At 36.5% G+C, this 25,076-nt stretch overlaps 1 protein-coding gene across 19 annotated transcripts in view; it reads left to right on the plus strand.

The window, feature by feature from the left end:
• The window catches only part of CDIN1 (CDAN1 interacting nuclease 1), a 252,677-nt gene that overhangs the window by 118,385 nt on the left and 109,216 nt on the right, over positions 1 to 25,076 (plus strand). For 8 of the 19 annotated variants that reach the window (XM_009249676.4, XM_063716569.1, XM_063716572.1 and 5 more), the window contains 2 exons: positions 7,612 to 7,677; positions 8,245 to 8,350. In XM_009249676.4, the coding sequence (XP_009247951.2) occupies positions 7,612 to 7,677; positions 8,245 to 8,350 (172 nt within the window). Of the gene's footprint in view, positions 1 to 7,611; positions 7,678 to 8,226; positions 8,351 to 11,230; positions 11,386 to 25,076 lie in introns of all 19 variants that reach the window. The other 11 variants (XM_063716570.1, XM_054531360.2, XM_009249673.4 and 8 more) reach the window with 5 other exon arrangements.

Consider the following 25,076-nt stretch of genomic DNA (forward strand, 5'->3'; position numbering starts at 1 on the left):
TGGACAAAAAGACAGGAAAGGAAAAGAAAATAGTGACAATGCAAAGACAACAAGACAGTTTGCCCTGTTTGCTAAAATATGAAAGAGCTCATACCAAAGACTGAAGATAAACCATCCATCTTTTATGGGTTGGCATATCTCCAGGTTGGAGGGACTTCCATTAGTGACTGCCACAGCCACTGTCTGGTGCAAATTCTTGTTAAGTTTGGCCTAATAAGGATGGTTCTGGAGATATTTTATTCTTTCCAGTGAATGTTTCCCTGTTAGTAGATGCTAACAATTACTTTGAGTGACACCTGGGAGGCATTTGCTGTGCCCCTGCCTCACCCTCACCCCCATGTTTGGACAAATCAGCAAATTTTACAGGGTTGCTTGTGTAGCATTTGTGTATTACTCTGTGGGACTCTGAGAGAGTATAATCTGTAAAGCCATATAGGCTTCGTGAAGGATATCCCTTGCCGTAAGAAATTAGGATTTTGTTTCTAAGAGTTCATCTGCCCCTGCTGCTTTATTCCTCACCTTAAGCAATAATACTCTGCTGGGGAGGTGATTATGATGTGACAAACAGGCGATTATGACTTCAGGTGAAGGACAGGCAGCAGGAGCAGATGAGATTTAGAATACCAAGATTGTGTGTACACGCAGATGTCAGCGGCAGAGAGTAAGAGACCGGAAATGAAACATACGATTATGTAGGCTGAAGGGAACGGAGATGGCTGGGTATTTCATAAGGAATCCACCATTTAAATTCTTGTCTATCCGAAAGTTAAAAATATGATGCTGTTTTTAGAGTAACCGGAACATGAAATTGAGGGTGGGAGGTGGGGGATTTGGGCTCTGTTCTCCCCTTTCTGAAGAGATGGTCATGGTGAGAGACTTTCTTACTTACTCCCCTAATTGAATGTGCTTGTGCATGCTTCTCCCTGGGACTGAGAAAAGGACCATAAATGCATATGCTGCTGGAAGATGAAATGCTTTCTGGATGTTTGTTTTCTTATCGGCTGAATTTGAGATTCAGCTCCCTGGAACTTTGAAGAAATGTTGTCGTGACCAGTTATGATGGTGTGCTCCCTGCTCCTGGCCCTCCCTCACCACTGCTCTTGGTAGTTAGCTCTTGTCCACAGGTCATCTGCTTGTCAGTCACTAATGATTTATTGGAACTATTTTGGTTGTAAGTGGCAGAAATCCAATCAAACTAGATTATATACACAAAAAAGGAGAATTTATTGGCTTAAATATACACTGGGGAAGTCCAGAGGAGAGATTTGCTTCTGCTGTGTCTCTTAATAGAATCCAGAAAGCAAAACAATATCATTAATATCTTTTGTCCTTTTTGGGTTCTGCTCTTTTCTGTGTTGGCTTCATTCTTAGCTCACAAGGTCACAAAGATGATTGCTGGTGATTGCCAGTTTGTTTAATCCTTAGAGTTTATAATCCCAGAGCAAAGTTAGTGATTCTCTTTTACCACATAACAAATCTCAGAAAGGGCCAGGTGCAGTGGCTCATACCTGTAATCCCAGCACTTTGGGAGGCTGAGGTGGGAGGATTGCTTGAGCCCAGGAGTTTGAGACCAGACTGGGCAACATAGCAAGACTCCCCGCCACTCCCCCAACGCCCACTCTACAAAAAATAAAAAACAGCCAGGTGTGGTGGTGCACGCCTGTTGTCCCAGCTACTGGGGAGGCTGAGATGGGAGAATTGCTTGAGCCTGGGAGGTCAAGGCTGCAGTGAGCCATGATGGCACCTCTGCACTCCAGCCTGGGCAATAGAGTGAGACCCTGTCTCAAATATATATATATATATATATATATATATATATATATATATATATATATCAGAAAGGGATCTGATCAGCTAGTCTGTGTCCAGCCCTATGGTGGGGTGATTAGGGGTCACGTTACTGCCCACTCATGAGAATCACATTGTGAGAGTAGGGTAGCAATGCCCGACAGGATGACATACAGGACAGCAAAATAAAAAATCTCCCTCTCCCTGCAGAAAATTAACTACAGGCTAGGGTTTTGCTCACCATAACCTAAGGCATCGGGGGTGAAACACGTTACTGTGATTGCTGAATTGAATCCTTTGGTCCTGTGCACTGGCTCACACTCACTCATGTGCACATCTGTCTGTGTAGGAGATCCTTTTTAGTCTCAGAACTGCTAGTATGCCTCTCTCCATTGAGATTGGTTCGGCAACACATGGAGCTGGCCCAGCAAGAGGTTCTAACATCAGTGACTACAGCTAAAAAGAACCAGGGCAGACAAAGGCTAACATTCAACCTTTCCTCTGAATCTTGGAATTGGAAAGGGCTCTAGTGACTGTCCACTCCACTTGTTTTGATTAAACAAATTGTCCTTTGGCCTTGCATCACAGATACTACCCTCCCTACAACCTGTCCTGTATCTTTTTATTCTACTATGTTGATTTGTCCCTTCATCTACAACGAAAAGGATTTAGCATGATCTGGTATAAAATATAGAAGAATTTTACTTTATTTGCTCATATTCGTGTCCTCTGCCTCTCCACGGCTACCAGTTGCCTACCTAGCCTCTCCACACTGTTCCAGCTTCTTGACCTCCCCTTTTTTTTTTTCTATCTTTAAAGCACTTCAATTTTCACTAGTATTATCCCATAAAGACATAAGCAAAGGACAAGGTCAGAGCAGTCAGTTGTATTCCTTATTAGTAGCTTTGATAAGAGGCTTTGGGGGAAGAGGTTGAAACTAACGGCTATAATGAAGTTTTGGGTTCTGTAAAGATTTCATTTATTGGTGCTATTGGTCTCCCCATTAAATGCATGTCTGTTCTGTGTACCTTTGCACACAGTTTGCATAACATATAATATTTATTACTGAAACCTTGCAAACTTCTTAAATTGTATAGAAAAGGCTGTGAAACTTACTCTTAGAGAACATAAAAATATAGAGAACAAAGGTCATAACTCCAAATATTGAGTGATACAGTGTTTTGAAAAAAAAAAACCAGAATAAAACAAAATTAGTTACTAGAGTAGAAGAGATATAGTTTTAATATGTATTGCTACATGTCTTTTTGCCCTCCCCCAATTTAGTAAAGATGCACTAGGTGTTAATAATATTCTTCTTATCATACAGTATATTTTAATCTAGCATTTTAGAAAACTTTTTATAAGTTCATAGATAAAAGGCCTGTCAGAATGTGACTCTTCATTTTCAGATGTTGTGAACTGGAATTCTGCATGATTTTTATGGAAATGACTATACTTTTAAAATGTGAAACTTTTAATAAAACAAAACAAATTTAAAGCCCTCAAACCTTTTCTTGGTAGTCCTCATGTCCCCCTGTGATTCTTAAGTATACGTTAACTAGTTTCAGATGTGTTTTGTTTGCTGACTCAAAATCAGCCCTTTATTTTAAGAAAAGAAATAGTGTAATTAGTACTTAATTGCTTTGGATATTTTGGGCATTTGGAGAAGAGGGTAATTCAAAGGCCAGAGAAATTAAACTTTCAGAATGTTCTTTATGCGTGTGTAATTTCTTTTTAAAAAATGCCCTCTAAAGACAGGCCTGACAACTTAAAAATGAATGAAGACCTGGGTTGTTTTTAAAAATTAACATCATCTTTGGATGTGGTTTTATTGATTTATTTAAGATAAATTGGAGAGGGGACCATTGAAGTGCTAGAAAACAAGATACTATGTAGTTCATCTCCTTTTCAGGCAGGTGTTGTCTAAATAGCTCACAGATGGCAGTCTTCCTCTCTTACATTTCAAGGTCTTCCAAGATGAAAATAAATTTTTCCCCACTTTAAAAATATTACATTTGATCAAATTTAAATATTTGCATAATTAAGAATGGTATATGGTCTGCTGGGACCAACTGCAACTTGGTTGACATGGGCACTTATCCTGTATCTGCAGTGATTTGAGAGGTCTAGGTCTTGTTTGGTCATTTAACTTCTCTAGGCCAGTTATATTGTGTATAAATTGGAATGTTGGACTAGTAATCTCTACAATTTTACTAGTTTAGAAAAGTTTCTGAGGCACCTATTATCTAAAAATCTATGTTTTGTGAATCTGAAGGTTAACAGGTCTGCTTTTAAGTGATAATATTCCTATATTAATTTTGATAATGAACACTTGAACTATGACATTAATGAACTTAATGATTATGAAATATATTGGGTTTTTAAATATATACCTTAAACCAGAAGACCCTTACTTTGTATCTACTGTAGTCGCTGAATAAGACACATATGCAGAATTTGAAGATTGGTTTCATATTGATTTCCAACCATTTGTGGAAGTCATCCTAAAAGTACTATTTCATATTATTGCCATTACCTTTTTTTCATTCTAACTAATATTATTTTTACTTTGTTCTTAATCTTTATCATTTTTTTCTTGAAGAAAACATCTTATATTACTGTTGAAGAAACAGTGAAACTTGAAGAAACAGTTTATATTACTTAAACATCTAGTTTCCACTTAGAAAATTCAAAGAATCATAAGTAACTACTTGGCTCAAACATATGCAGTTTTATAAGAGCCTGTATGAAATGTGTGATTCTTAAGGAAAACATAAATTGTAAAACTGACTATAAAAGAGATAAATATATATATCAAGTGATCAGTAGCCAAAGAAAAAAGAGTTGCCCACCCAACAATGGCACCAGGCACAGATTGGGTTTTGTGGGGAAATTCTACTAAAATATTAAGGAGTGGATAGGTCCAGTGTTATTTAAAATACTTGAGGCCAGGCATGGTGGCTCACGCCTGTAATCCCACCACTTTGGGAGGCCGAGGCAGGCAGATTATTTGAGGTCAGGAGTTTAAGACCAGCTTGGCCAACATGGGGAAACCTTGTCTCTACTAAAAATACAAAAATTAGCCAGGCATAGTGGCATGCACCTGTAATCCCAGCTACTTGGAAGGCTGAGGCAGAAGAATCACTTGAACCCAGGAGACGAAGGTTGCAGTGAGCCGAGATTGCGCCACTGCACTCCGACATGGGCGACAGAGCAAGATTTCATCTCAAAAAAAAAAAAACACAAAAACTTGACGTCAAAGAAAAATTTTCCCATCAGTATTAAGGAAAGAGATGCCGTCTTTTTTACACAATTGAGATGAACCGCAGATGAACATGTAGAACAGACAGTTGGGACCAAGGATGAAAGATAACAGAGTTACCCAATAAAACCTTGAACTTTGAGTCTAGTTGGTGCCTTTGTGCCTTGTTGATAATTAGGGAATTAATTTAAGAAAGGAAATTATTGTCAGTCCAGATAGGCTTTGTAAAGACATGGATACTGTTAAACATGCACTTGTATTTTACTCATTCATCTTTTGGGGGCATTAAGTGTCCTGGGGCCTAGAACAAGTGAACAAGGCCACCTGTTTCAAAATGCTGCTTCCTACCCTGGTACCATCATTTCGTCTGAACTTTGCCAAGTTGTTACCTCGTCGTTTCTTAGATCTAGGATGCAGGAAGCAAGCCAAAGGTAGAAACAGAGGAGATAGGGCAGTGAGAGTTTAGTAAATAAATTAAAGGAAGAAGATACCCAATACATAGCATTTTACATGTTTGGCATAACCTCTTTACTATAAAAACTAGAAGTCTAATATCACCAATGGTGACAAAGACTTCCAGATGCTATCCTTTGGCTACGATTATTATTGAGTCAGCTTCATGTTGAGAGAGAAAGAGTGAGAGGGAGGGAGAAAGAGAGAGAGGGGTGTGTGTATGTGAGAGAGAGAAAGAGAGAGAGCAAGCCAGTTGTAGTTTGTTGAAGTTCACCACAAAAAGATGGGAAGCATCCCCAGCCACACTTGATGTTTTGTGTTTAAGTTTTGAGGTTTGGGATTGTTAATTTTCATATTAAGTCAGCCATGCGATTTAAATTGTAGATATTATGTTAGTAATTTTGGTGCAGTGAACAGGAGTGCAGCATCTGTCTTTTAAAGGGATTTTTATGTGTGCATTTGGATTGCTTGGTGACCTTTGAAATTTTGTTTTGCACTGTTATCAGAAACGTAATCATTTTTCTTTCTGAAGCAGATTTTAACATCTGAAAAGGTTGATGAAGCTAGGATAGTTTTAATGAAATATTAATCTATCTTTTTTAATGTCACCATTGCTTTTAAAACTGTTTATCAGCTACCGGAAACATCAGCTTAAGGCACTGGAGTTGATTTTAATTAAATATTCTCATTGTGGTCAGAGCATAGTTACAGAACAGAAACTTGTCTTATCTTGTTCATCTACAGCTCACTTTCCAAATTCTCTTGTTTTTAAAGTCATATTATTTCAATCTGTATTTCTTTATCTTAGTAGTTAACTTGAGATTTTTTATATTTCAAGGAGGGGAGATTATTCTGAATACTGGCACCAATCCTTCAAAATCTAGACAGCTTAAGGATATTGACTTTTAACAAAATTTAACTTAAATGTCTACTTTAAATATGTGTCTTGTCATTAAAAGGTTATTTACGTTTAAAATGCTGACCTTTCAAGATGTGCACAAGAGTGTTCTAAAACAGAGTTTCTGAACATTGGCCGTGAAACCACTGTCTTGGGCTGACAAATGGATTGGAAATAAGCTACCCAACACTGGGAATGGGCCATTAATTTTAATCAAAGGTGATGCAGGAAGGCGAATGGGTTGCATGACAATGTCAACAGCCCAGTAGGTGTTAAGAGACCACACAGCCTTCCTTGTTACTTGGTCGGGCCATTAGTTGAGGTTGGGTGAAGACAGAAAGCCATGTCTGGAATTGAATGACCAGATCACTCCAAAATCTAATGGAGAACTCCCCATTTCAGAAATCACATTGTAATGCCATTAGAAGTCAAGGACAGCATTTAGAAAATATTGGTGGATTTTTTTTTTTTTTTTAGCAATCACCTTTCTAGTTTTTCCCAACTTTGTCAAGCTTCCTGTTTTCCTGCCTTCTTTCCTTCTGAATAGATCATTGATATTTACAGGGGACCAAGAAATCGAACAGACTTAGGAAAAAAAAATCTGAAAGCCTGTTTGCTTTTCAGAATTACATATTATAAAACTCAGGTAAATGCCAGAAACAATAGCATACCAAAGGAATTAAGCAGGATAACTAATTCTTTATGGCGATCTCATCGTCCTTGTCTCTTTCTTGTGTGTGGGAATAGTTTCAGTAATTGAAACTAAACTTTCGTAATTGTTTTATTGAAAGCATTTTTTCATAATTGTAAAGGCCACTGTGCTTCCCCCTTTACTATAAATTTTCAATGCTGGCTGATAACATTTGTAATTTTCACAGCAGTGAAAGCCTTTATTTTAAATCAGTAAGTATATTACCTTATTTTGAGTACTTTCAATTACAAAAAAGGTAGTGTATGACAGCTTGAACTTGTGATGTTTGTAATAACGAAAAAATGCAGAAAAAATAATGAAAGAAGCATATCTGAAGCACATTTACGCTTCAGGGTTGTTCAGAAAGTTCATTATTTCTGACACAGCACTGCATGCCTAAGAAAGATATGTATGACTACAGTAGTAATTTTTATATGTATTTAAGAAATAAAAACAAATATATTCCTATCTTGTTAATTGAATAGTGTTTTAAGTAAATAGTGTTTGTTCTTCCTGTAGATGAAGATCAGCTCCGTGCAAAGGGTTATGACAAAACACCAGACTTCATTTTACAAGTACCAGTTGGTAAGTGCTTTAACTCTGTTATGCATTTGTTTTTAGAGAAAAGGGATGTATTTTTTAATTTTTTTATGTTAATATTAGCTTTATAATATTATGAATGGGTGGATAATTGGAAAATATTACTTTTAAATGGCAGAAAATAATAGGTTCAGAAGAAATCTGTCTTAAAATCTTTTGCATATATTGAGAAATAAACATGTTTTCTAAAGATATTTTGGTTGTTATTTTCAACTTACTTCTCTAAATTTCAAATTCCTTAAACATAGATCTCTTGAAGAGCCAGACTGATTTTGGTCTGCTTGACATGTCACTTGTCGAGTTATACAGGCAGTCTGAGAACTAGGAAAGGGAGTTTTGAAGAATATAATGAAAATCAAAGGGATATGATTGTCACATAAATGTTCTTTGTAATGAACATATACAGTGTGTTGTTTTGTAATTACATTTATAGATGATGGTAAGGGCTAAGCCTGTGCTCATTAATGTGAAGCATAGAGAGGCCTGTACAGAGTTCAGAATTTTCAATCTTCCCTTCCCTTCTCTGTATATTAGTAATGCTTTGTCCCTTAGCTGTGGAAGGGCACATAATTCACTGGATTGAAAGCAAAGCCTCATTTGGTGATGAATGTAGCCACCATGCCTACCTGCATGACCAGTTCTGGAGCTACTGGAATAGGTAAGGTCTCATTATTTTTCTTTTAAGATAAACGATACTCAGCTGAAATCTCATTAGAAGAAATATTTTGTTTAGCTGGTAAAAATGCTAGTAGCCTTTGTTTCTAGTAAATACAGGGTTTTGATTAATGTATTCATTTCAGATAATTTAAACTTCTCTGCTTTCATAATGTTGCTTCATTTTTTAAAACTAAAAATCTCTGTGTAAAGTCAAAATTAGTATATATTCCATTTTTCATTCATTTTACAATAATATTGGTGTCACTTAAAATACAGATAATAAGATGTGGTGTATATTACAGTATTGACACAGAACTTTTATCCTTTTGATGTGAAATTTATGCTTACTGTCAGACCTTAAAATAATTTATCCTCAGCTCTCTGAGGAAAGTATCCAAATGATATGAAAGATGGAAATGATATACCTTCCAAGAGTAGGGAATAGTTTACCTACCAGCTCATATTAATGTTCCCGAAGACATGGAAATCTCAGCATTAAGAAAGGAGTGGGAGGGTCTTATTTTACTGATTATCTAGCATATGCCCGGGAAGTTACTTTTATCCCCATTGTACAGATAACTAAGCTGATACTCAGAGAAAATGATGTGCTGTAGAGCTAGTTATCATGGGTCTGCATTTATCTCTCACTCCCAAATCTGTGTGATTTCCAGCACAACCCTATTGTCATTTACAATGCAACCTTCCAAACTTTGGCTTTTTCTATTATTGCAGTCCCAAGTGTTCACACTACATGTTTTTTCCCCCTTGGAACAGGAATGCCAGCCAACAGTAAGAATACAGTAATAAAATGACATTGGCTCCGATCCTTAAGGAATGAGACAGTAGCATCTCTGGGTAATAGCCTTGTCCTAGGGTAAAAACAGTGACCAGCTACAGAATTTGGCATTATGTTGTTACTCAGCTTTACAAAAGGCCAGTGGACCTCTCCTGTGGCAGCTGTGCTAAACTAAGCCCACTTTTTGCCATGGTAACAATGATCATGACAAAATGCTGAATGTAATAGCTTTCTTGATTTTCTTGTGTAATTGTGCGTGGCATCCGAGCTTTACTTTACAGGGATGGAGGAGGAAAGTGCAAAATATTTTAGAAATCAATGCTGTTTCAGCGTTTCCTGTGTTTTATTCAGCCATTATTCAAATTGGCAGTAATGTGGCAAATCGAATTTTAGATTTTTAGCAATTTTATGATGAGTTTGAAATAGTAAAGAAAGCATCATTTTTGGTAGTATAGGGAAAGCAATGACAAGAAAGTCAAATTGCATAAGTTTAGGTTGCTAAAGTATTTAAAAAAAAAACTGATAAGCTCAATCAGTAGGGAGGTAGACTGTTTGCCCACCTTTGGTACCGGTCATATCTTTTCTAAGGAACAATTACAAACTAAATCCCAAATGCTAGAGTTTACTTCAAAATTCCAAATTATTATCTTTCTTCTAAAACAACTCAATTATTTATTGAGTACCTACTGTGTATTTAACATTCACCATTTAGAGGCTGATTAAATAATCTAGTCACCTGGATGATAGATTTAGGGATTATTGACATGCCTGGAGGATGTCTGTGTGATAGATAATTTAATACAATTTCCTTTGGATTTTATATCACTTTGTTGCATTCTGCTTTTACCCTTCTGGTGATGTTTTACTTAGACTACTATTGATTTACATTCCCTGAGCACATTGTTTGAATATATACTGGCTAAGTGAGCATAATTCATTTAGGGCATGATGTGTGATACGGGAATGCTAGCCTTGGTTTTAAATGGTCCAGATCATTTAAGGAGTAAATGTCACAAAAGTCACTGATGTTACCAAATGTCTGCAGAGAGGCCAAGAAATGCAAGTTCAAAAAGGAACATTTAGTGCCCAGGTTTGAAATGGAACTTCGGGGTATTTACTTATATGTAAAATTTGTAACATATGATAATGATACAAGCTTACCGGTGATGGAGTATTTTGACAGAAGGAGAACTTGCCCCATTTGTGAATGTATGGGATCCTCCTCTTCTCGTATTTTGCCTCAGCACAACTCATGTATATTAGCAATTGCTAAAGTTCTTCAGCGTATAACTTTAGCAGGTTCTGAAGTTCTTCAGAATTGGAAGAAATTCTCTCCCACCTGTAGGTAGCCTTTCAAGGAGGCTATTGGTTAGAAATTGGGCTTTTTGCTTTATTCATGTGATAAGCCTCTAGTTTATATAAAAACTAATATTACCTAATTGTCCCACTATTTTCAGATTAAAGATTGGATTTTACAATAAGACTGTTCAATTACTATAGACTAATGCTTTTTTTTTTTTTTTTTTTTTTTTGAGACGGAGTCTCACTCTGTCATCCAGGGAGTGCAGTGGCGCGGTATCGGCTCACTGAAACCTCTGCCTCCCAGGTTCAAGCGATTCTCCTGCTTCAGCCACCTAAGTAGCTGGGATTACAGGTGCCTGCCACCACTCCCGGCTAATTTTTGTGTTTTTAGTAGAGAGGGGGTTTTACCATGTTGGTCAGTCTGGTCTGGAACTCCTGACCTCATGATCCACCTTCCTTGGTCTCCCAAAGTGCTGGGATCACAGGCATGAGCCACTGCGCCTGGCCTAGACTAATGCTTTTGTATAAATCCATTTCCCACACAAATAACTACACAGCCACCAATTTTTAGATTAACATTTCTATAAGAGTTTTCTTTTATAGTAAATTGCTATTCTTACTCAGCTTAACTAACCTTGAAAACATTTAAATTTTACAATGTAGTCATCTTCCCCAAAATCAGTGCTATTGAGTAAAGAACATAAGCAGCCGTTCCTACAAGCACATCCCCATCCCAAGTCCCAGTTATGAACCTTGGTTAAACAACTACTCAAAACTCTGTAGTCTCTACTTCTACAGAGTTAAAGGAGATAAAGAATGCCTCTGGGAAGCATTTGGACCATAAATATAGCCCCAAGTTACATAAGGCTACCAGAAAATACATTTCCTTATGAAATCAACCACAAGAAGTCTTCTAATCCTGTTTCTCTAGTCAAAAGGTGAGTTCTTTGACAATTTGGCATCTCTTACTAAGTATACTTTTATACCGAGATGATGACTTGTAAAGAAAGAAACCAATTCTACCAGTCTAAGGTCAGATTACATACATGGTCTCTAATGTGTGACCTTTCAAAGAGGCAGGGATAGACACATTGTCCTTACTTTTGGTGGTTTGAGATAAAGTGGTTCAGTTTGAATGAAAATATCGAGTGACCTTAAATGACAGAGAAAGAGCCATATGCTGTAAAGCACATGAACCGTGACCAACAACCACTGATCAAGAACATGGAAATTGCAACTGCAAGCTTCAGCCCCTCCATCTGCCATTCCAGTCACATTCTGGCACGTTCTCATTAGAGACATCTCTTTAAAACCAAAGTGCACTTTGTTGATATACCTCTCTGCTTCTTTCAAAGAAAATCTAAGCTTCTTGGCTGGAAGAAATGGGGCAAAATTTGTTTTCTCAATTTAGTGATCCTTGAAGTAACGGGAGGAATATTGGGTTTGAATCCAGAGTATGCCACTTTCTGGTCCCATGACTGGGAGCAACTTACTGTGTTTTCTCCTCAATAAAATGGGCTGAATAAAACCTTTTTTGCCCTATTACTCTGAAGATCAGTTATTTGATATATGCAGAGCACTTTCACAGTGCCTGGCAGTCAAAAAAATACTAGTTCCCCTCTGCCTGTTTTTCTGTATACCACTGATGAAGTTTAGAAGGCTTCCGACTAGACATTTTTAATTGCCTACTTTGCCACATAAACTACTCAGCTAATTTCAGCACTCAGCTTGGCTGACATCTCTTTGAGAAACCTTCCTGCATCCTAAGATTGGGTTTGATGCACCTCCTGTGTTTTGCTAATAATTTCATAACATCTATCAAACATTGTCATTGCTTGTTTACTTGTCAACCTCCTCCAATTAATATTGAGTTCCATCTTATTTACTGGTTTTATCCATCTTTGGTTGTCCAGAATCTGGCATATAGTAGGTGATAGTAGATATTTATTGATTGTATTTACTGATGTCTGACAGACAATAATGTTTTGAATCGGCCATTGAGGAATTTGTCAGGCATTGTGACATTAAGCCATAGTACAATCAAATTTTTTTCTTTGAGAATTCAACTCAAAGGATAGTGAAGAAAATGCCTAATTTTTCTGAAAAACTTTTATGCACTTTTCAAATGTATAGGCTCTTGCAGTCCTACTTCATGAAATAGAGCATAAATGTATTTAACATAAAGATTTTAAAAACAGAAAATAACTGAGAACTAAATGACAAATGCACTTTATAAAGGTTTTTAGATAAATATGCATAATCTTATGTTGGTCGGTTGCTTTCCCAAAACTTCAGACAGTTCTCTCATTTGAAATTTGACATAGAATACCGTGAAAATTCTAAGCAGAGGATAAACTCTAGTTTCTTTAAGGCATGCATAAAGCTGGGCCTGGAGCAAGAGTACAAATGGAGCCTCATATACTATGTGTCTAAATATTAAGTTAACAGACCTTAAATAAAGTATATTCTATTCTACATGAAGAGCTGAAAGTTTAGATTTACATAGATTCCTTGGATTTCCAGGCTATGTGTGTCAGTGCAGGGAGAGGTGGTCCCACTGCACAGCCTGCCTTCATTTTCTTCCCACCCTCAGCTCCATCCTACACCTGGAAAGGTGTCAAGCATATGCCCAGCCTGCATATCCAAGCTCCATGTACATTCCCATAAACCACTGCTCTCAGGCCAGAGTTGCACACTTTGGTTGTCTGCCCTCTTATCAGGTGAATGAACCTGAGAGAAAGGGCCCTCCAGGCCCTGGGAGTGGTCTTGGGGCTGTAAGATCAGGAAGTTCTGAGGTCACTGATACCTAGAATGTGGCCTAGAAACTGGTTGAGGGAACAGGTATCAGATGGGGATGTTCCCTTGGCCCCATAAACTTCTTACTTCATGGATTCAGATATAACTAGACAGGGGCCAGAGCAGAGTTACCTAAAGCTTGGGTGCAGGACATGGACCTCTCTTGATTGGCTCTAAAGGACAGTATTAAAGGAAGCAAGTGCATAGATCTTTCAAAGCCATTTCTTGTTCTGGTGTTAGGATAGGAGGGGAGATGAGCACCAGAGGACATATGGTCTTGATCACATTTATGTACCACGGAAACAATTAAGAGCTGAGTTCTATCTGTCAGATTTTTGAACCTTTGGCTCCAGAGAGTCTACTCTCCTGAAGGCAATATTAAGCTAATACCTTCTGCCACAGAATTGATTTGACTTTAGTTCATACCTCTAAGTATTTTTTAAAGATCAGTTATTTACTCAATGGTCTGGCAAGCAATTTACTCAATTGCTTTCTCTGGTTTGTGATAGCTTGAGAGGAGAGGCATTTAGAATGGGAATGCCAACCAGTTAGAGTTAAGGAAGATATTTTTCAGAGCATGGTCGAAGTTTTTCCTGTATTAAGATACTTTCAGGAACCCTGCAATTAGCCAAATCACAGATTTCCAGTTATTTCGGTCTTGTTAAAAACAAGGCTGATCACATCTGTCTTAAGTTGGAGTATGTGCCTTAGCAATAGACGCTCTTGCAAACCTTTAATTACAGCAGCCTCAGAAGCAGCACTGCTGCTGTGTACTATCAAGTAGCAACAACAAGTGACAGATTGACTAATAATTAGCAAATGCTCTGGAGAGGGCTTCGATAAAGGTAAAATATAATTTGCTTTTTCCATCTCTTAAAATTGAGTTGGTTGTGAGATATTGATGTCCCATTGTTCCAGACAGATACTTGACACTGTTGCTAGCTGGAGTAACCTCAAAATATTTTATCAGGATGAGGGAAGTGTCTTCTGTGTATAGAGTACTTTGAGAAAAATGACTTCTCACAATGGTTATAATGGATAAGTATCATTTTTTCAGCATGTTGAATGTGAATAACAAGACTTTTCTAAGTGAGGAATTCATATTTTCTGCCATCATTCATTGATTTTAACAAAACTGAGCAAAGAATAGAAATGTTATCTTAGGCCTTTAGAGTGATATTCTTAATAAGGAGACAATTATTGAGAAACTAGAATGACTTAAAGAAAACAGATCTATAAAGGAATGTCAATGAATTATAGTTTCTCTGGCTAGAAAGACATCAAATGATTACTCTTTTCAAGCATATGTAAGATTTTTACAAGAGGGGTATATTGACCAGTTTCACAAATCCAGGGGACCAGAGAATTGTTGAGAGGATGACTTCCTGTTGACACCCACTGTGACAAAGTTAATCTGAGTCATGTATAGCTTAGAAATCTTACACCAAACCAAACCAACAAGCAAAGGATTGAGTGGCCATTCTAAGAATGGAAACACACCATTATGATCATCCAGAGAGGGTAAGGGAAAAATAAATGAGAGTTTACCAATATTGGGAGCACAGTTATTGTCAAGATCCCAAGAATACAGAGTCTATTTCCGAGGCTAATTCTAGAATAATGGAGATCAGATCAAAATTGATACTAAAAAGGCTTGGAGTCTAGCTTAATGGTTCTCAAAGTTTACTGTGTGTTAAAATCACATGGGGGTTGTTTTTAAAATATTGATGTTGGCTTTACCCTATTTTAATTGGTGTGCAGTGCAGCCTGGACTCTGGGATTTTGGTTGTTGTTGTTCTGTTTGAAAACTATGATGAGGTTAGTCTGTATCTAACATTGAAGTCAGACTCTTCTTTACCTAACCTCGACTTGCTAGCTAGCCCTAGCATTCTTAGCTTATCTGCTTCCAAACAGTCTCTCCATGAAATAGTTGCTTTATGAAGAAATACAGGTCCAGGTCAGCAAACATTTATAGGCACTGTGTTAGTCAGTAGGGACTCAGCCCCTGCCTTTGAGGGGTTAACAGTGAGAAGTGAGCAGTAAACTGCAGAGGCAGCACCTGAACCCAGGTCTCTTTGTGAACTCCACACCTGTGCTCTTTCTACTCCACCGGCAGCTTCATGTCTGTCAAGGTGGTAAATACGTTGGAAGAGGCTACTTTGTCAGTTAATGGGCTTGCTAAGCTAAAACTGAAACCCTCTCCAGCATACACGTTTTAGATACTCACCTTCATGTGGCTGGAGAAAATGGACCATTTGTTCTCTGTTCTTCAAGAGCCTATATTCCGTATTTTAAAAAACAACTTTATTGAGGTATAACTGACACAGAATAAACTCATATTTAAAGAGTACAATTTAATGTTTTGTATAAACCTATAAAATTATTACCATGATAGAGATAGTGAGGATACCTGCCACCCCTAGGTTTCCTGATGCCCCTTTATAATCCACCTTCCTAATCCCTTCAATTCTCCCTGCACCTCTGTAACCACTGATCTGCTTTCTGTGACTGTTGATTACTTTGCTGCTTCTACTATTTTATGTAAATAGAACTATGCAGCATGTACTTTTTTTTGTCTAGCCTTTTTTACTCAGCATAATTATTTCAGGATAATGTATGTTGAATGTATCAATAGTTCATCTTTTTATTGCTGAGAGGCATTAAGTAGCATGACTCTTCCACGGTTTATTTATCCATTCATCTGTTGATGGACATTGGGCTTATTTTTAGTTCTGGCTATTACTAATAAAGCTGATCTGAACAGTTTTGTAAAATATTAACATGATTTCATTACTCTTGAGTAAAGATGTAATGTAATCATTTCATACCTGGGAATGAAATGATTGGGACATAGGGTGGGAATATTTTTACCTTTTTACAAAATGACTGAACTCTTTTCTGAAGTGGTTATACCATTTTATATTTCCACCAGCAGCTTATGATAGTTCCATCTGCTTCCCATCTTCCTCATCACTTGGTATGGTCAGTCTTTTTAACTCAAGGCTTTCTAATAGTTGTGTAAAAATGTGTTAATGTGATTTTTAATTTGCATTTTTCTAATGATAAATTATATTGAGAATCTTTTCATATGTTTATTTGCTGCCTGTTTTCTCTCAAAAAGTTTCTCTTGAAATCTTTGCTTCATTAATTAATTGAGTTGTTTTATTATTATTGAGTTTTGGTAGGGCATTTTTATTTTATGTTTTAGTATTCTGGATATAAATTTCTTGCATGTAGAAATGGTTCCAGAACCCTTTTTTGAGAAGACTCTCTTTTTTCCACCTAAATTACCTTTGTACATTTGTCAAAAATCAGTTGTTCATATAGGTATGGGCCTGTTTCTGAATTCTCTATTTGTTCCATCATCAGTTTTTCTATACCAATTCAACACTGTTTTGATTACTGTAACATTATAATTTTGAAAACAGATAGTAGGTCCTCCAATTTTGTTATTCTTTTCAAAGTTACTTTTTGCTCTTCAAGATGTTTTTTACCATATGAATTTTAGAGTCAGCTTATTAATTCCTATAAAAACCTGCTGGGATTTAGATTGGGATTACATTGAATTTACAGATCAATTTGGGAAGAATTAACATCTTCATAATATTGAGTCTTCTGATCCATGAACCTGACATCTCTCCATTTATTTAGGTCTTTTAACATTTTTCTCAGAAATTGTTCTGTAGTTTTCAGTGCACAAATCTCACATTTTTTGTAGATTGATATCTAAGTATTGATTGAATGATGGCTATGTAAGTACTTTATAGTTCTTAATAATATTAGTAATGATAGTTTTGTTTCCATTTGTTCATTGCTACTATAGAGGAATACAATTGATTTTGTATTTTGATTTTCTATACTGCAATAAAACCCATTTATTAATAGTTTACCTCATTGGTGGAAGTGATAGGATTTTCTACATAGACAACTATGTTGTTTATAAAGACTATTTTACTTCACTTTCAATTTGTATGCTTTTTTTTTTTTTTTTGCATTTGCTTCATACAAAAGTGAATGGTAAGAATGGACATTTTTGCCTCACCGCTGATCTTAGAAGAAAGATTTTAGATCTTTCACCATTAAGAATGATGTTAGGGGTGAGCACAAGTGACTTATGCCTGTAATCCCAGCACTTTGAGAGACCAATCCAGGAGAATCTCTTGAGGCCAGGGGCTCCAGACCAGCCTGGGCAACATAGTGAGACCCTGTTTCTATTAAAAAAAAAATTAGCCAGGCATGGTGGTACACACTTGTAGTCCTAGCTACTCAGAAGTCTGAGATGGGAGGATCACTTGAGCCCAGGAATTGGAGGCTGCAGTGAGCCATGATCATACCACTGCACACTAGCCTGGGCGGTAGAGTGAGACTCTGTCTCTAAAATAAATACAAAAGAATTATGTTAGCTGTAGGTTTTTGTAGATGCCCTTTATCAGGTTGAAGAAACTCCCTTCTAGTCCTAGTTTGCTAGAAGTTTTTTATCAAAAATTGGTGTTGGATTTTTGTCAAATGCTGTTTCTGCATCTATTGTGATGATCATGTAAGTTTCTTAAATTAGTCAATATAGTGAATTAATACTGATTGATTTTTTAATGTTATACCAACCTTGCTTTCCTGAGATAAACTCCATTTGATTATGAAGCAATACACTTTTTATATTTTGCTGGATTTGATTTGTTAAAATCTGTTAGGAATTTTCTCATCTATGTTTATGAGTGATACAGGTTCATGTTTTATTTTTCCTTCTAAAGTATTTATCTGGTATTGGTATTAGAGTAATGCTGGCCTCTTAGTATGAGTTGGGAGGCATTCCCTCCTCTTTAATTTTTTTGAAAAGTTGGCACAGAATTGCTATTATTTCTTCCTTAAATTTTTGGTGGGATGCCCCAGTCAAAGCATCTGGGCCTGTGGTATATTTTTGGTGAAAGATTTTTAACTATAAAATCAGTTTCTTGTAGTTATAAGACATTCAGATTATGTCTTTTTTTTTCTTGAATGAGCTTTGGCACTTTGAGTCTTTCAAAGTGTTTGTCCATTTAATCTAAGTTGCAGAATGTTTTGGCATAAGCTTGTTGAAAATATTCCCTTATTATCTTTCAATATCTGTAGCTATGTCTCCTTTCTAATTCCTGATATTGATAATTGTGTCTTCTTTTCCAGATCAATCTGCCTGGAGGTTTATCCATTTTATTGTTCTTCTAAACGAACCATTTTTTTTTGTTGTTTTTTTGTTTTTTTAAATATTGGTTTTCTTTTTTCTCTTTCATTGGTGTTTAATCTTACATTATTTTCTTTTTGTGTATTAATTTCTGTTTAGTTTGCTCTTCTTTTTCTAGTTTCCTAAGGTGGAAAACTGAAGTTGTTGATTTTAATTCATTTTTTTCCAATATAGACATTTTATTATTTTTCATTTATTTATTTATTATTTTTTAAATTATACTTTAAGTTCTAGGGTACACGTGCACAACGTGCAGGTTTGATACACAGGTATACATGTGCCATGTTGGTGTGCTGCACCCATCAACTCTTCATTTATATTAGGTATTTCTCCTAATGCTATCCCTCCTCTCTCCCCCCACCCTATGACAGGCCCCGGGGTGTGATATTCCCCACCCTGTGTCCAAGTGATGCCATTGTTCAGTTCCCACCTATGGGTGAGAATATGTGGTGTTTGGTTTTCTGTCCTTGTGATAGTTTGCTGAGAATGATGGTTTCCAGTTTCATCCATGTCCCTGCAAAGGAAATGAACTCATCCTTCTTTGTAGCTACATAGTATTCTATGGTGTATATGTGCCACATTTTCTTAATCCAGTCTATCATTGATGGACATTTGGGTTGGTTCCAAGTTTTTGCTATTGTGAATAGTGCCGCAATAAACATACGTGTGCATGTGTCCTTATAGTAGCATGATTTATAACCCTTTGGGTATATACCCAGTAATGGGATGGCTGGGTCAAATGGTATTTCCAGTTCTAGATCCTTGAGGGATCGCCATACTGTCTTCCACAATGGTTGAACTAATTTACACTTCCACCAGTAGTGTAAAAGCATTCCTATTTCTGCACATCCTCTCCAGCATCTGTTGTTTCCTGACTTTTTAATGCTTGCCATTCTACCTGGCATGAGATGGTATCTCATTGTGGTTTTGATTTGCATTTCTATGATGACCAGTGATGATGAGCATTTTTTCATGTGTCTGTTGGCCACATAGATGTCTTCTTTTGAGAAATGTCTGTTCATATCCTTTGCCCACTTTTTGATGAGGTTGTTTTTTTCTCGTAAATTTGTTTGAGTTCTTTGTAGATTCTGGGTATTAGCCCTTTGTCAGATGGGTAGATTGCAAAAAGTTTCTCCCATTCTTTAGGCTGCCTGTTCACTCTGATGGTAGTTTCTTTTGCTGTGCAGAAGCTCTTTAGTTTAATTAGGTCCCATTTGTCTATTCCAATATAGACATTTTAATGCAATAAATTTACTTCTGAGCACTGTTGTGGCTGTATCTCACAAATATTTACATATTGCATTTTCATTTTTATTTGGTTCCACATACTTTCTACTTTTGATTTCTTCTTTGACCCACACTTATTTTGAAGTATGCTGTTTTGTTTTGAAATATTTGAGAAATTTTCAGATTATCTTTCTGTTTGGTTTCTAATTTAATTCCATTGAGATCAGAGAACAAATCTGACTTCTTTTAAATGTATTGAGATTTATGTTATGGCTCAGACTGTGGTTATCTCTGTAAATTTTCTATGTACACTTGAAACTTTATTCCACTTTTGTGTTTGGAATGTCTTATAAATGTCAATTAGGTCAAACTGGTTGTTTGCATCATTCAAGTTTTCTATGTCTTTACATATATGCACTTATCAGAACTCTTCTGAATACTTGAGGGAGACCCTCTTAGGTTCCTGGAATTTCTCTCTCTCTCTCTCTCTCTGTGGGCAGCTTTCTCCTGCTGATATTCTGCCCTTTAAACTCTAGTTGCCTTGGCTTTCCCATTCTTCTAGCGACAATTCCTCAACTCAGGGAGACTGCTGGGCTTCACCTGGGCTCACCATTTGGACATCACAGCTTGGAAACTGTATTAAGCTGGGCCAATCAAATGGCTCACTCTTTGTAATCCCATCACTTTGGGATTACAGTTCTTCATTGCTTGATGTCTAGTGTTTAAAAACTGTTATGTCATCTATTTTGTTTTTTAACTTTGAACAGAGAGCTAATCCCGTCTTTGTTACTCTAACTTGGTTCCAAGTAGGAGACTTTCAATTATGATTTTAACACATAGTTTAACAGATTTGTGTAAACCAGTTTGTCTTAAAATTAACCTTGTAATCTTAACCTTTGTATCTTTATTAAATCCATTTAACTTATAGACTTCATTGTCATCATGGAAGAGTACTGTGCAGTCCTTCAGGTTACTTTCTTTTGAGCTCTCTCTCTCTCTCTCTCTCTCTCTCTGTCTCTCTGTCTCAGACATCCATATATTCTACCTCTCTTTCCTTCAGGCTTCTGAGAGTTGGAGTGGGATTTTTCATTTACAACTTTATGCCCAGCAAAAGGGAAGTCTTTAATATGTTCAAGGCCAAGGATTATAATAAGCATATGGTTGTTAGACAGCAGCTTTCTTTGGTTATCTACTGGTAGCACTCAGGGCTTCTTATGCCTCTTGGATTAAAATAAAGCCGGCCATATTTTGGTGAGACAGAGCCCTGTTCACAGCAGCTATGCCTTTTCATTTCCTCTGCCTTTAAGGAACACATGTTCCCATTTCCAAGCATCTTCTGATGTTTGGTATCATTCAGGTATCTCCTGGAATGGATAATGTATAAGTGATGAGGCTACATTGCCCTGGTTTGCCTATGCTCATTCTCTTCTCACATATGTGGAATATGGAAAATGAGTCATGAATGCAATTCACATGTCTCGTACTCTTCTCATAAAACAGAAATCTTCATGGATACATAATGGCAATGGTAAACATTCTTTCATTCTAATTTCTGATTGACTCTGGAAGTCAAATTCTTATAAAGATTAAATTTCTCCTATGAATTCCCTTTATTCATTAACACAAGTCAATTACATTCACTTGTGTGTGTGTGTGTGTTTTCCCTCTCCCTTACATTCTTCCAATCTACTCTTAAGATCTGTGTGAATTCTATTCTCTTAATTTTCTTCCTTTTCTGTCTGAATCCCTGACATTGAGATATTTCTTGTGTTTTGGTCACCTTTTCTCACATAGGATTGTACTAGCAAATTGTCTTGTTAACCCTTTCCTGCTTCTCTTTATATATTCCCTTTTGCTGTTTCCTTCTCATTTGTTGCTAGCAGCTTGCTAACCATTACCACCACCTCCCATTTTAAATTTAGTCTTATAGCTGGTATTTCATTCCAAGTGATCATAAGTTAAAAACTAAAGCCAATTTTTTTTATTTAATAAAGAGGATTTTTTTAAGGATTCATAAAGCTCATCAACTCATAAATAGGAGGCTATCTTAGTCATCTTTGATGACCAGCTGCAATATTTTAAGAGTACTCCATATTGATTAAGAAGGTATTAAAAATGAAGTCATTGGTTGTGTGCTAATGGCAGGTATATAAAGCCATATTGAACTCAACACTAGATTAAAATATTTGATGAGCCCCAATTACCTTTCATTGGTTTAATGTGAAGTAGTATTTTTTACTGCTTCATATTTCTTTTATTTATTTTTTATTTTAGAGACAAGGCTTCACTTTGTCACCCAGGCTAGAATGAAGTGGTGCACTCATAGCTCACTGCAACCTTGAACTCCTGGTCTCAGGCAATCTTCCCACCTCTGTCTCCCAAAGTGCTGGGACTATAGGCATGGGCCACCATGCCTGGCCTGCCGTATTCCTAATGCAACAAGTTCTAGCAAACTGGCCCATCAGTAGTGGCATAGATATACAGTTAAATTTAGCTGATGTTGAATAAGTTACTTCTATGTAGAAATAGCATATTATGTATTTCAGAGCATACAAAGGTGAGCAAAACTTAATCTTGCCTTCAGTGAATTTAATTCAAACTAATAGGGAAACAAACATGTACATAGATCATAATAATAGCTAACATTGAACACCAATTATGTTCAAGGTGCTGGTTTAAGCACTTACATGTATTTTCCACTCTAATCCACATAACAATCCTATGAGGTAAATGCTAGTATTTTATCTGTATTTCATATGAGAAAGTTGAGCTATGAAGAGGTTAAGTGCCCAAATTAAGGTCACAGAGCTAGAAAGCCAGTGGAGTTTTTTGAATAGAAGAGTGATATAATCAGGACCTAACTTTAGGATAGATATTCTGGTAGCAGTGCTTAGATTGAATAGAAACAAGAATTTGGAAACAGGGACACCATTGCTATTAGTCATCCATATTGAAATAATCCATTAATTCCCAAATTATAGTGGTAGTAGTGGAAATGGAAGGGGACCATATAGACTTGTAGAGATTATAAAGACAGGATTCACAGAATTTGTCAAGTAATGCCGACATTCAATACATCAGTAAAAGTGTTGCTGTATTAAGTGGTTTAGAATAGAGATAACTTTGAGATTTTAATAGTGGTGTTGGCAAAATAATGATGCTATTAAAGAATTGGGAATAGAAAATAATGTAGGTTAGCGATAACTTCAGTTGGGATGTTTAGAGATGTCCAAAGGCAACTGGGCTGTGGGATAGGAATCTGAGTGATGGGTCAGAGATAGTTTGATTTAGGGATCATCCATGGTAGAAAGAGATTAAGTGGTTTTTCTCAGAGGGAGAGAATAGAAAAATGCCTCTTATAAACAGGGAAAGAAGACACTTGTGACATGACATCATAATAAAGTTTAGAGAACTGATTAACAGTAATTATGACTCATAGCAAATTAAATTATTTCTAAATGTACCGACTCCCACCCTTCATCTCTTGCATTTGAACATTTATAAAGTAATTTTAGTCTGTTTGCACTGAATCTGATTATTCAGGGTATTGACAGTTAACCTTACATCAGTTTCTACCATGAGTTATGTGGGTTTAGAAAGTTGTACCAAAATGTACGAACCTAGTTCTTTTAACAATCACACTTGAAAGAAACCTTGGGAGTTGCATTTGTCAAGCAGCTAGGAAAACCATTCATGCATACCCCACATCCAAAGCTCCTTCGGCAGCCCAAACATAAAGAACTGAAAGGTCATTCTTCTTCCTGCAATGTGATGGCTTGTTGACGTATTTTGACACAACAGTACAATGCTGAAAGGGTCTGACCTTCCTGCAACACTGAGGGACTCAGGTTTGGTCAGGATACCTGACATTCATTGCATTTCTCTCCTTGCCTTCCTTCTCCTTCACAGATAAACACACTCCTCAAACACAAAATGCTGCCCTCAGCACAGAAATATTAAATAATTTAAATAGATATAAATGATTGCTTTTTACATTTCTCTTGCCTCTTTTCTTTCCAGTTACCATGAAGCTGAAACCCTTACTTGGAACTATTAATGCTTTTAATTAAAAAATAAAATTAGTTTTTCAAAATAACAAATGTGAATGGAGATTGTTAATAGCTGGAAAGAGAAAAACTAAACAAATGAGGAGGTCTGTATGCTATCTTATGTTTTATAGTCTATCTTTTTGATAGAAATCAATTTATTGGAATTCAGAAGTTTGAGGATTACTTCTGAAGTGCAAGATTAATGTACATAAAGGTAAACTGTAGATAAATTGATTATCTCTTGTGTACATAATGTGTTAAAAGGTTGAAGAGTTAGTTGGAGGCAAGAGAACTATCATGAGGATTTTCTGCCGTGTATAAATTGATGTTCTATGTTAGATTAAGATTTATCTACTGTGAAGCAGGGCTTTGACTGGTTATCCATATTATTTTTTAATTTAGTATATCATGGTGGCATGGAGATAGGAAGAAAAATGTGTACTATTAATGAATTTCTATAAATATAAAAGTAGTAACCTAAGTGCTTTTTAAAAAATACTCTTTTTAATGAGAAGCAGCTATTCAGGAAGATTTTCATGCTGTCTCCACAGCTAGTAAATATAAAATAAGTGCAATAATATTCTCCGAGCATTTAGATTGCACTTTGCAAAGTGTGGAAAGTTTACATATTTGTCATAATATTGGAAAAAGGAGTATTCAAGTATTTCAGTGGTATTGTTTCCAAATGTGATAACTGTCTACTAAATGAAATTAAGATACTTTTGTCCAAGGTAAATATTTTAATGGCATACCCAAAATTAGGAGTGAAATTTTGAAGTATTTGTTTTAACCCTTCACCTGTTTTACTCATATCACTGCACTTTTCAGTAACCCCTATTCCTATTTTCTCTTCCTATTTTCTCCACCATTTCAAATGGTGTCATGTCACTGGGAACTAATGGCCTCTACCAGCTGAGCACATTCAGCTTCTGTCTACATTACCACTCAGCTTCAGTTCCAATTTTCTGGTATTCCTCATTCAGATCAGACCTCTTAGATTGTGTGCTATGAGAACTGACAGCCCCCCATCCTGCTCTGCTTGCCCAGGGCCTAGTCCCACACACTCCACTGTGCCAAGCGTGGCCACCCCCACACACCTTTCTGTTCAGGATTTTGTGTAACTTTTAATTGACATTTATGTCTGACATTGTAGATGTACTTCTCATTGTAGAACCTTTATCTACATAGGAATAGTTGAAAACTGCTTTTCACTTAACTATTACATGGATTAATGTTACTTAACAATGACAGGTTTCCCTGCTGAAACTCAAGTGGGCAGATAGTTTCTTGTTTCTAACCATTCTCCATCTAACATTGCAACCCACCACTCAGCACTATTCTC

Source organism: Pongo abelii, chromosome 16 (assembly GCF_028885655.2).
Source record: "Pongo abelii isolate AG06213 chromosome 16, NHGRI_mPonAbe1-v2.0_pri, whole genome shotgun sequence".
Taxonomy (NCBI): Eukaryota; Metazoa; Chordata; class Mammalia; order Primates; family Hominidae; genus Pongo; species Pongo abelii.